This window comes from Sycon ciliatum, chromosome 3, assembly GCF_964019385.1.
Source record: "Sycon ciliatum chromosome 3, ocSycCili1.1, whole genome shotgun sequence".
In the NCBI taxonomy this organism is placed as follows: Eukaryota; Metazoa; Porifera; class Calcarea; order Leucosolenida; family Sycettidae; genus Sycon; species Sycon ciliatum.
Genome location: NC_088645.1, coordinates 17566594 through 17580198, shown reverse-complemented (window position 1 = coordinate 17580198; position 13605 = coordinate 17566594). Strand labels below are relative to the sequence as shown.

The window sequence follows — 13605 nt, the reverse complement described above, 5'->3', positions numbered from 1 at the left end:
AGGCCTTTAGGCTTCGACCCTTGCCATAGCATTAAAGTAAAAAAAAAGTAAATTATCGTGTCCGTTCCCGAAGGGAACTCACGACGGCCGCTAACACCCGATAAACCCTAGCATTGCGACCTTTTAAGGCTTCACCCCTTGTGTAATAGTATTTACATGAACAAATGAAATGTTTTACATGAATCGTGGCCGAGGGTATTCATATGAAAGCAATGAGATTTTCTTTTTGCAGCAGTGATCACCTTTTCGTTCCCCACTAACCTTTCACAGGAAATGTCCAATCCAATCTGATCCTGTGACTATCTACCGATGATTTCTAACTCCATCCAATCGCCGAGGATCATTTCCTCTCTTGATGCTTATTTTGCAATCATACAAGCACATACATCATTTTCTTTTCCATGTTGCGTATTTCTGATGTGCATGTTTCATTTCTGTGTTTGCACTTTTACCCTTGCAATTTCTAACACATCGCGCAATTTACATGTATATTCCCGAGCACCGTCTTATCAACGTCCACTTTCTTCTGATGATTGAATCTTCTGCCACGAAACTCAGAGGAACAACAGAATAAAGTGTACCACCACGTGACGGTGTGGACATGCTTTCATGGCTAATTTCCACTACAGCTATTCAAAAAGTCCTCAATACCACTGGCTAAAGTTCTCTAACATCGATACAGTGTAGATCTACTAGGAAATAATTCTGAATATGCTGGCTAATGACAACTCTGCGTGAACCTTTGAGTGCGTAACACTAGAAATATCGATCCACGATCCTGACTAAATACACACACATACACACATACATGTATACAAACACGCGTAGACGAACATTCCGACATACACACATACTCGCTCGCTCGCTCCGTGGCAAACACGCACATACACGTGCTTACTCACGCACGGACACTCGCACACGTATACACACGCACACAAATATACACACTCACGCGCACACACGCACACACGCACATGCACACACAAACGCACATACACATGTACATACACACACACACCTCGAAGCCGTGTGAGATTCATTTCGATTTAGCTGTGTGCGTTTGCACCCTGCTTGGTTTGTGCGGTTGGTCTGCATACAGTGTGTGGTTCTTCTACTTCACTCTTCAGTAGTGCTGCGTCTCGAGCTCCTGTCCTCGGTTGAGCCTCGCTTCGCTTTGTCTTTCCCCATTTGAACCTTGAACTTGCCCAATGCCGTAGGCAATGATAGCGAAAGGACTAATTCGGCGGCAACCGGCAGAAAGGTTTGTGGTGCTTGAGATCGCCGGGATGGCGACACGTCTTCCCGCAAGCACAACAATACTCTGGCTCGGCGGAGACATCACGAGGCTGAGGACAACGGTGGATGACCTCCCCCCACTCCGAGCGGTTCTGGGCAGTGTCGAGCTAGTCCTTCTCGGGGACAGGTGGATGAATGCGGTTGAAGTCGTCCACAACCACATCCCGCCAACGCTTGCGTCGGCCGTGCTGAGGTCGAGTTGCAGAGAGCTCCCCAAACAGGGTACACTTGGGCAGACCGTCAGCTTGACAAATACCAAAACTATATCAATCAAAACTCCCACCAGTGAGCCCGTTCACACACACACACACACACACACACACACACACACACACACACACACACACACACACACACACACACACACCTTGAATCTTGAACCTTGAACGTGCCCATTGCCGATGGCAATGATAGCGAAGGGACTATCTGCTAGCGTTGCAGTACGGAGCGTGGCGCTTGCGGTCCCCTGGACGACGACAGACCTTTCCACATGCGCAGCGGAAGCCAGAGTCAGGATCAGAAGGAGCACGGGCGGGAGGACGACGATGAGCAATCTGCCTCCAGGCAGAGCGATCCTGGGCGGCATCAAATCAGCAGTCAGAAGGCACAGGGGGGCTGATTGAGCGGAGATCATCCACGATGACGTCACGCTACCGCTTGCGTGGACCATGGCGTGTTGCAGGGAGCTCCCCAAACAAAACTCGCTTCGGCATCCGGTCGTCGTTCATCCGGCCAACATGGCCAAGCCAACGCAGTAGATATTCCCGGATGATGTCAGCGACATCACAGTCAATGCCGAGGGTTCACACACACACACACACGCACACACACACACACACACACACACACACAAACACACACACACAGGCCGAACGAATCTATAACATTTTACTGGTATGGTTAGGTCTCCTTGCTGACAGTTGATTACACCTGTTCCGAATATCGGCACATTTGTTGATCACACCTGTTCCGAATTGCGGCCCATTTGTTGATTATACCTGTTCCGAATTGCGGCCCATTTGTTGATTGCACCGTTTCCGATTTGCGGCGCATTTGTTGATTACACCTGTTCCGAATTGCGGCCCATTTGTTGATTACACCTGTTCCGAATTGCGGCCCTTTTGTTGACTTCACCTGTTCCGAATTGCGGCCCATTTGTTGATTGCACCTGTTCCGATTTGCGGCCCATTTGTTGATTACACCTGTTCCGAATTGCGGCCCAACTGGTGATGACACCTGTTCCGAATTGCGGCCGTTTTGTTGACTACACCTGTTCCGAATTGCGGCCCATCTGTTGATTACACCTGTTCCGAATTGCGGCCCATTTGTTGATTACACCTGTTCCGAATTGCGGCCCATTTGTCGATTACACCTGTTTCGAATTGCGGTCCATTTGTTGATTACACCGGTTCCGAATTGCGGCGCATTTGTTGATTACACCTGTTCCGAATTGCTGCCCATTTGGGGGAAAACGTGCTCGAAGCAAGCACGTATAATGTGTTTAGACACCAAGCAGATGGTTATACATGGTTGGCACAACAGGGCCATCCGAGTAAGGGGTCGTCTCCTTTTCCTTGCTCCTACAGTAACCATAAAACATAGACAGCACCGTGATCATGGTTGGCATTTCTTGCACACGCTGTATTGTCAACAAGAGATCGTCTTCTGTGCAGAGTTCGCTACACCACCGGCCATATCCCAAGGATGGATAATAACATGAAACCGTATGGTAAAAGTAAGTTCATTTCGTTGCTAATAGGGCCAGTGCACTAATACATGTCATAGCCCGTGGAGGTCTGTAATCGATCATGCACACCAAAAGAAGGCAACTAGGGATGGTCTGTACTACTTACTTGTTCTCAGCTTGCAAAGAAGTTCCATGCATTTGTAAATAGCGAAATAGACTTGGAAGACTTATTCACACCTTTGCCTCGTTCTGAATACGCACACGACGTAGTAAACCTAATGTTTGACGGGTTCGATTCTTGAAATGACGGGAGGCTGAGAAGAATTGGTTCATACCTACTGCTTCTACAGAAGAGCATGGCCGCAGATGGCATCGCTTCAGAAAAAAGGATGGTCAATTCTCTAGAACATTGCTTCACGTACACAGGAGGCGGAGGGCTGTTGGAAACATCAGACGGCTATATTTAGTATATTTAAATCCCAGTGCAGTAGAGCATGACTGGAGTGTTTGCAAGCCGACCTAATTATTTCGTGCTGGTTTGAACTTTAATCCGTATGTCTGAAGTGTACGTGTAGAAATAGGGCAGTGCTACTGGTCAGCGAACATACTCGTGCAAGTAGTACGTTAGGGGCGAAAACCTCAGGAAATCTCATGAAGCGTTATTCAGCCAGCAAAGGGAAATCCCAGTGCAGTAGAGCATGACTGGAAAGAAGGGAAAAAGAATCATGGCACCAAACTCTGTGCTGGTGGCGCAATATTGACAGAGTGAATTTCTCCCATATTGGAACAGGTATTCCCTCAGGACCCAATACATTCTTTCATAACATTGGAATTCATTGATTAATGTTTGTACTTGAAGTTACGCAATGTTCACACGCCGCTGCCGCTGGTCGAGATTGACAAGCCCGTGGTCGCCAGGCTTTTGTATGAGTTTGAATAGTCAGCAGAAAGAAAGACAGCTTCCCCGCGCTGGTTTCCAAATTCAGAATCAAGGGACAGCTAACTGTAGAATGTTCACGAACGTTCCACTGATTAGTGGTATTTCGCTCAGCAAGACAACTGATCATATTGTGTGAATATCTTCATATTGATTACAGATCCATTGAGAACCAGTGTACTATTCTGCTTGCTGCCCTCAATGTGCTGGATATACTCAACTTCTGCCCAAGAAATATCATGTGGAGCCATCAATCGATACACTCAACGGGTTACAAACGATGACAGTATCATTCGGAGTTACGTCTCTTTCACTACTGCTAATGCTACTGCTACTGCTACTGCTACTGCTACTGCTACTAGAAGCACACCGCAAACTCAGCTGTCGTCCAGCACACCATACACAGTAGTTTTCAAATATCCTGGAAATTGCAACTTGGTAGCTCGTAAGATTTCGTTCACGTCACTAGGTATGTGTGACTTCAGTGTGCATCGTCAACAGCACAATGGAGAGGTGTGGTCAAGTTGGACATCTGTACAATTTTCTCATCACCAGCATATTGATAGAAATGGAGCGAAGTGGTACGATGAACTAAGGATAGTACTACCCATTCTGAGACGTACCCGTATCAGATTTAAAATACGGAACCGAAATAGATGTCGCACACCCCTGGTCGGTATTGAGCCATTCATATCTCTGGTTTGCGAGGGTAAGCTCTTTTTACAAATCATCATCCCATTTTCCCGTTTTGAATTATGTAGAGAAATGGACGGAATGAGTCCAGACATAGGTATACCAATATAATGTCAGCAGAGGCAAGCCGGGCCTCTCGAGCCGAATCCATCTGGACGACCTAAGACAGTTTGCTGCAGATCGCAATGAATGGCGGCAGATAATTTGAAGGAGTCGCCACAACTGCTGGATATTGACATACATAATGGACAGAGCTAGAGAACAGCAGCGGAAGCATGTATGGCACGGCTGTGCATGTTGTACGCGTATCTGTGTTATTATTATTATTATCTACAATGTACGTTTGAAGATGATCGTATTCCAGAGTCATCATTTTCGCTTCCCACCCTTCAGTGGAAATTATGAAGCTAATGTTGTTAACTTCATGAACGGAACATGATTAAATGTCAACTGTGTGGGGTTCATGCACCGTTTTTAGAGGGCGCGATTTGCAGAAGGCAAAGAGCGCAATACACAAGCAGAAAGACGAACATTTGCGATTTCGTAACTCTGAGTCACATGAACTGACTCGGATCTTCTTCTTAGGACATCGAATGATCGATTACATTTTTTAAACTCAGAGTTACGACATCGCAACTGTTCATCCTTCTGTTTATTATTATTATTTATAGTATCATCAACCTATTCGCGTTGTCACGCCAAGCAAGCTTGGCTAGTCTTCGCTTAGGCCAAATGGAATGAATAATGAGGAACGAGCTTGGTCAATGAGGTGCTAATACGCATGCAACAGCGGAATTTTGTAACATTTCAACAGCAGAATAGTAAAAATGAAACATTATCCTTCTGTTTGTGACATTTTAAGAGAGTATGTCTGAGAAAACCAGACAATGTGCTCACGTTGATCTCTCCGATTTCGCCCAAATATTGCAGTAATTCAGAATAGGTGTAGACCGACTGTGCCAAGCCCTTGACAAAGTTTCTCAAGCATGAAACTGGCATACCCCTCAGATATGGTCGGAACATCACATAAGATATGGGTCTACAAACAGGAACAGCGTAAACGAACAAGCTAAGAACAAACTTCCATCAAGCCAACATTGCTTCACCTTGGAGGAGGTCCTGACGAAGCACCGCTTAGCCACGCAAGCATGCCAGAGGACGAGAGCCATCGTCCCTGACAAATAATGAAAAGCCAATTTACAAGCGATGATGAAAGGCCTACGTACTCATTAGCCATTGGCTGGTAGCTTCGCTTACTTAAAGCTCGTCGCTGTACTGATAAGGCATGTACGGCCAAAACATGTTGCTGTCTACAGCATTGGGTTTCCTTGAAATTAACTTTTTGGAATTTTACCACTCCACCATGCTGAAATACGTCCAACCTCATACCTGAGCAGGAAAGCAGGCACCTTGCGACGTCTAGTGAGACATTTCTACTCCAACACAACTCCCGACGCTGCAGAACAAAAAAGTGTGTTGTTGACTCTGACAGGGGAAAGCAGCGAGGTTCGTCTCAAGAGTGTCTGAAACTCTGAGTTGCGACTAAGTGTTCACTATCCTCTTGATGCTTGCATATACCTATAATATCGGTGCTTGTATAGACGTTAATGAATGTACAGAAACTCCACATCTATGCAATCCGTACAGTGGAGTTGATTCTGGCCGATGTTTCAATAACTATGGTTCCTACTCCTGCGTGTGCCACCCCTCGTTTACACAGGCTGGCGGAACATGCCAAGGTTAGTAATAATTTGATGGTTCCCGCGGTGGATTTCTGCAGCCAGTGTATCCTGTACTTGGTGTAACCGACAGCCTTCCGACTCGGAAGGTTTAAGGTGATGGAAAGACCAAAGAGGGGAGGGTAAGCGCAGCGAAAACGAGCACAAGCTACAGTCCCAACGGAACAAAGAATGTCGATTGTTACTGGACGATGACGAGACCAGTAGGATATTTAACAACCTTCTTTACTTATCTTTGATATTTATGACCCACCCAAGTTGGGTGGTGTGCTGCGTTGCTGCTTCGAATTGTAGTGAGACTGCTTTGTCAAATGTCGTACTGGTCTCGTAATCGTTCAATAACAATCGACATTCTTTGTTCCGTTGGGACTGTAGCTTGTGCTCGTGTTCGTTGCGCTTACCTTCCCCTCTTCGGTCTTTCCATCACCTTGAACCTTCCGAGTTGGAAGGCTGTCGGTTAGCGCTACGGAGATGTGTTGAAGCTAGGTGTCAGGTCGTCGAATGTCTCCGTCCTCTGTCAGTTTTGTACCCAGTTGTTGCACTTTCCGACTGTATAATAGTATCTGGTTACAGTTATGGAGAGTTACTCTTAACTCGTATCCATATGTCCTTTTCCTTTCTACATTTATTTTTGGCTCAACATCCGAGTTTCAGATAACAAAGTTACAGGGAGAACGAAGAAACGACTAGAACACAGAAGTTGAGGTTTGGCAGAACAAACAACTATTGAGTCAGGGCTGACTACTAGTATCCACTAGCGCAGCTGTGTAGGTGGGCGTTGTGGACTCCCCCGACCAAAGGTCTCAGTATCCTTCCAATTTCGAAAAAAAGTGTCAGTACCGACGCAATCCACGCAGTCAAGGAAAGCCAGTTTAGCAAACGAATTATTATATTATTATTATACGCATTCCCGCGTTGAAGTGTAGCAGCAGTATGCTGCGTCCACAGCTTCGCTTATGCAGAATGGCTTGGGTGAGAGGAGAGGGGAGAGAAAGCAACAAGGCAACCAACATCTATGAAATTGGTCACAATAACATGAAGAGAACCAACCTACATAATGCATGATTGCACAAGAATGGAGACGACCAAATATAATGGCTATAATCATTGTGCCACAAAACCGGTACACAGGAGATCTGACGAAAATGTAACGAAACATAAAACTCAGGTACTCAATACAGGTTCCACTAAATTACAAGAGAACAACGCTACAACGTTAGAATTGCCGCTAAATTATCGCAAGTGTAGAGAACGAGTCCAATACAAATGAAAACCATGAACAGACTGTCCCGAAGTTATTTTGGGAACAAATTGTACTACATGACTGTACTTGCTGATACTGACGCTGACGGAACACGAATTTGAGTTGAATACTCACGAAGTCTTGTACATGCACATCATTATGCGCCGGTGTTGTGGAGTAAGCAGGTACGTCAGTCACCAATCCAGCTTCAGCTCCACGCTCGCTTCAGCAGAATGTTGCCCGCGTTTGCTTTGCCTCCACACGGATAGACGACCAGCGCAGAGTCCCGCAGCTCCGTGGCCGTAAGGTCTTGATATTCGCCGTTAGCGCCGTCACGGCAAGTCTCAGTCCACCTCTCACACCAAGCCGCCCTATAAAAATCTTTCTCTCTCCATTGGAGTGCTCCCCAGTTGCGCGAGGAGACTGGAGAAATTCCTCCGGTGAGCGAGGAAGAAGAGCGGAGTTACCCAACTCAACCTAACAACCTTAAGTGCAGAGAATAATGGGAAAATGCCAAAATATAGCAACTTATAGAGCAACGACCTATGCTTTTGCTGTAGCTCTAGAAGTTGTTGTATTTTGACATTTTTCCATTATTCCCTGTACTAGTGCTTACCAATGATGAAAAGGGACGAAACGTTCCGGTCCTAATTCGGCTTTACTTAACTGTGTGAATTGAGTGGGTGCTGACATTTTTTTTCAAAAGAAGAAAGAGTTAGGCCATCAGTTAGTATGGTAGTGCTCAAATGTCCCGTTTAGCGACAAAATTCATATCCATGGAAACCACGGATTTTTTCCACATTTTCCTCCGTGTGACCGGGTTCTTACTACATGTAGATTGATGTAGAAAAGATGTGATAACTGTCGATTCATGTTATCCAGCTGTCGAGCGTATTGCACAGAGCACTTTTGAATGACATTGTTTTTCTTCATTTTTCTACAGACTTTGACGAATGCAAGACGACCAAGGACGTCTGCATTGATGTTGAGAATAGCAATTGTACAAACACTGAAGGATCATTTGAATGCTCGTGCAGAAGAGGCTTTGCCGGACCTCAGTGTCAAGGTACAAGAGTAGCAACACATTATGTATTGTGGTTCTCTACTTCGAAGTACATGTTTGAGCATGATCATTATTGTTTGTGAACCCCACCTAGCTACAAGCTCATTTAAAAAATAGGTCAGTACTGAGGATATAAGCTAAGGTGGCGAGCATATCTCACGGCAAGCAAAAGGAGGAGTTGTGCGCTACATCGAGATTATTATGCTAACAGTTACTAAGTATGTGATATTGTCATGGAGTAGAGCATGCAGACGGTGTTCACGTACAAGTGGTACTTTGCATGAGAGTGCTCGGCCCACTCTGCGTTCGGATGATTGGACAGGAGGGTAATTTTAAGAATCTCCGTATTATTGCTTTCCATTGCAATGCTCAGATCTAGACGAGTGCGAGAAGGACAAGGACATCTGCAACGGCACCGCTAGCAGCTATTGTCAAAACACAATTGGATCTTATCAATGTGTTTGCACAGACGGCTACTCTGGATTTTCATGCGAAGGTACACAATTGCCTTGTCGGAGAGTGGGTGTTTAAAATACAAAGTTGTGCATTTGATGCGATTTCACACCCAAAGAAATTTTGAGATAGAAGTACAATAGTTTCATAGATAAATCTGTGATGACGTCACGAATGTTCACATACCAAGGAGACATAGCAAGAGAGAATTTACAGTGTTTCAAGCCTCTTGTAAGGGGAAAAACCATCTTTATCAATGATAGAAATGCACCTAAATCGAAAACAATTTTGAAATGTAAATAACTCAAAGCAAATGAAAAGAACCCAAAGCAAATGAAAAGAACCCAAACTTAAAGAAAATAACCCAAACAACCGCACACGGAGCACACAAGGAGCAGCAGCATAAAAAAGTAAACTTCCTCAAAAACGGATCAATAAAAACCATAAATTTAGACTTGAGCCTCCGACACAGCTTGTGCAGCAGACGAATTTACCGGTATATGCATTAAACATGGCAAGACATCCACAGTTTAGGTAGCATGATTCATTCCTAAAAGAAACCATGTACCTTTACATGTATATCAAGTACTGACGTAGGACCATGTCTTATATTCCCTACAGACATCAATGAATGTACAGATGAACTTGACGTGTGTAGCGGCGAGATCAATAGTGAGAATCGTGCTTGTACAAACACCGATGGATCCTACAATTGTCCATGTTTGGCAGGGAATTACGACGTCAACTGTTCAGGTAAGTCACCAGTGAGCACTCTTTGCCTATCAAATGAGAGGATGGTCGTGTTTTTGTAGCAAGATTCACACTCCATGCAAATTTTTTTGTGCCAGGTCAAATTACTGCATTTGCATTCATCTGGTTTGCAGTAAAGCTAATTGGACCCAATGTAAAGTATGTGGTCCCAATGTAAAATATGTGGCCACTGACCCGCTGGAGGTGCTATCTGTACTGACTGGACATTATTATGTTTTCATCAACATCTTGTATTGTATTGTATTGTATTTATTTAAAAGGATTCTCCAAAAGCAAATGGATGCTTATCACGGAAGTCTCCCACATAAATATCGCAAGAAAAATGGGGAAATGGGGAGAGGAGAGTGGAAGATGAAGCATGGGAAGAAGGGAAACAAGTACCTAAATATCGAGGTATAAAAGCAGGAAAGAAATCGACGAGGGAAGAAATCACCTCTGCAGATAATAGCGGGACATTTAGATGAAAAAACCCAGCAAGGATTAATTTCAAGGAAAAAAAATTCTCAAACGGAAAAGTTCGGAATTCCAGTCAGAGAATATCTATGCTGAGAGTAATGAGCCTTTAGAGCAATGCGAAAATTGACAGAGGACTGATCTTCTGGGTTGCTGATAAAACATGATAAGCCAAAAGAAAGAATAAAGGAAGAAACAACGGCATTATGTGCGTGAGAAGTAGTTGCATAATGTGCCTCTGTCACATGGCAACTGGAAATTATCATGCATGGAAACAGGCTCGTAATTGCAAAATTTAGGCTTTGCAACCTGATTAAACAGTGGCATACATTTGATGTGTACATATAATGGAGGTGAAAAGCTTTATAGCTGTAACTTCAAGTTTCACGCATTTCAGCGATCGTCAGACTGCAGCATTTGGCAGACCTCGACCAAAAACGAAATTAAGGACGTGATACGCCTGCTGGTGGAGTGATATAACGAAAGATTTCGTATTAAACGAAAAATGTGTTCTTATACAGTAGAACATTGGCATACATTGTATGCAAGCTATGTTTACGCTTAGTGCATTTGTTCGGCTGAGAGCGCGTTGTGGTGACGGGTTTTAGCTCATAAAGATTTCATGTTTCATTCAAAAGTGTGAGCGAGGAAATCTGCTCCTTCTGAAGGCATAAATCGGTGAAGGGTAGGCGAAATCAATAATATAGCCTCCAATGCATGACATGAGAGACGGACGTTCTTTTACCTGACACTAAAAACTAAATAATTGTGAAAAGAAGAAGGACAAAATGTTACGAGTTATGACCAATAATTTAATTGGCTCACCATCCGAGTTAGCTAAAAACTAAAGTAGTAATTGGATTCAGATGGAGAGCCTCCTTATGGTATTTCTATCTTAGAACCTTCCAAGTTGGAAGGCTGTTGGAGTGCGCATCCAAGATGTGCTAGAGCTGTTAGCCAGTTAGTTATAGAACGTCAGTACAGTCGGTCAGTGTCGTGCAATGTTGTCGCATGAGCTGATTGTTTAGTAACTGGTGGTGTTATTGGACAGTATAGCGTATCTTGTAGTTCCTTGGTTTTCTCTTTGTATAAATTTAAGTAGTAATTACCACACTTTTCACAGCACCTTCTATTTCATAAGAAATACAAAAAGATCGAGTCCTGGTGTGACCGTCAATATTTGTTCGAATATTTCTCTTTGCCAACGACCTCAACTGATGAATATTTCAGCTGTTCAAAAACTTAGTTTTTAATGATCCTGTTTTTCATGTATCTACCTGTAGGTATAGGCACTACAACTGTTAGATCAATCACAACAGGGGACGAGAGCACGATTACCATGTCTCACACAACGGTCTATATTCTGGTGGCAGCAACTTCCGTCCTTGCAGTACTTCTGAGTGTCATTACTCTAGTGTACTGTGTGAAGAGGAAGAAAAGAACCCGAGCTCAATGTACAACCGGAGCAGTATGTAGGGGTACAACACGACGGGAAGCACGCCAAGGTCAAGAGGATGCTGCTACGCTGACGCCAAGTGAACTGTACGTGTTATCCGATTGTACTACTCAACTGGTGGTCAATAACACGGCTACAACGGGATTTTCGAACGTTACCAACATGGCGTCTTCCAGCTGTCCCAGCCAAGTTTACATGACAGTCAATCCTGTGTATGAAGAAACTGCACCACCACCGACCAAGCACGGGCGAAGCACCACAACAAATCCAATTGATTGTGAATACGAGGAGGTGATTGCTTTCCCAAAGAATTGATCCCTATCACAGATTGACTATGCACAACATATGTAATACAAACCAGTAGACGTGCAAGAAAGAAAATAATATTTCCTTTTTCGCTCATCTACGAATTAAATTTGCAATAATGAGACCATTGGCAGAATTTTGACCCGAATTTGAAAATTCGACTTTTATCAAATTACTGCTATCGAGCACATACCGCCAGTTTGCATGTCGAGTCTTTAATACATTGCAGAATTTAAAGTTTTGGTATTTTAAGTTTTTGTGCTGTGTGTACCTCGATCGCTGCTACGATAATTTTGCCAAAATCATAATCATACCCAATTTTCGAAGCTTTCACATTGTGCAATAAACGTATTCTCGTACCATTCATTATTCACATCAGTTTGAAAGCATAATTCGAAAAACTCGAATAGCTGCTGCGTTCAATACCATGATTAGAGCATTGTATTTTCGTTTTCTTCTGTATTTTACTTTTATTCTACATCGCAAGTCAAACAGGAAGTCATGCCCAATGTTATGATACCGATATAAAGGTAGAACAGATTGCGGCCTTCTGGCTTCGACCCTTGCGATAGCATTGCGACCTTTTAAGGCTTTACGGAATCACCCCTTGTGTAATAGTATTTACATGAATGAAACGTTTTACGTGAATCGTGGCCGAGGGTATTCATATGAAAGCAATGAGATCTTTTTTCCTTTTTGCAGCAGTGATCACCTTTCTGTACGCCATTAATCTTTCACAGGAAATATCCAATCAAATCTGATCCTGCGACTATCTACTGATAACTTCAAACTCATTCCAATCGCCGAGGATCATTTCCTCTCTTGATGCTTATTTTGCAATCATACAAGTACATACATCATTTTCTTTTCCATGTTGCCTATTTTTTATGCGCATGTTTCATTTCTGTGTTTGCACTTTTACCATTGCAATTTCTAACACATCGCGCCATTTACATGTATACTCCCGAGCACCGTCTAATCAACGTCCACTTTCTTCTGATGATTGTTCCTAGTGCTACGAAACTCAGAGGAACAAAGTGCACCACCATATGACGGTGTGGACATACATTCGTGCTCAATTTCCGCTCAGGCTGTTCAAAAAGTGCTCAATACCACTTGCTAGAGCTCTCTAACATCGATACAGTGTACTGGGAAATAATTCTGAAAATGCTGGCTAATGACTACTCTCCGTGAACCTATGAGTGCGTAAAACTAGAAATTTCAACCCACGACCCTGACCAAATACACACACACACACACCCACACACGCACATACCTGTACACCCACACACCCACAAACTCGCACACATACACGCGTAAACGAAGACGAACATTTCGACATACTCGCCCGCTCACTCCTAGGCAACACACACATACATACGCACACTCACGCACACACACTCGCACACATAATTATACGCACGAACACAAATATACGCACTCACGCACGCACACACGCGAACACACCTCAGACCTCAGATCTGCCCATCGCGGAAGCGATGATAGCG

The 13605-nt window shown here is 43.9% G+C and overlaps 1 protein-coding gene across 1 annotated transcript; it reads left to right on the top strand.

Annotated features, from left to right (window-relative positions):
• Positions 1 to 2954: 2954 nt before the first annotated feature.
• LOC135811611 (fibrillin-1-like) lies at positions 2955 to 13171 on the top strand. The gene is made up of 7 exons (XM_065324845.1): positions 2955 to 3031; positions 4081 to 4629; positions 6215 to 6352; positions 8539 to 8661; positions 9032 to 9154; positions 9733 to 9864; positions 11619 to 13171. The coding sequence occupies exons 1-7, from the start codon at positions 3001 to 3003 to the stop codon at positions 12104 to 12106; spliced, it is 1584 nt and encodes a 527-aa protein (XP_065180917.1). The 5' UTR covers positions 2955 to 3000; the 3' UTR covers positions 12107 to 13171.
• Positions 13172 to 13605: the final 434 nt, after the last annotated feature.

Coding starts and splice junctions, on each gene's coding strand:
- LOC135811611 (XM_065324845.1), top strand. CDS start 3,001: ATGGATAATAACATGAAACCGTATGGTAAAA. Junction 4,630..6,214: donor CATATCTCTGGTTTGCGAGG/GTAAGCTCTTTT, acceptor GTGCTTGTATAG/ACGTTAATGAATGTACAGAA. Junction 9,155..9,732: donor CTCTGGATTTTCATGCGAAG/GTACACAATTGC, acceptor TATTCCCTACAG/ACATCAATGAATGTACAGAT.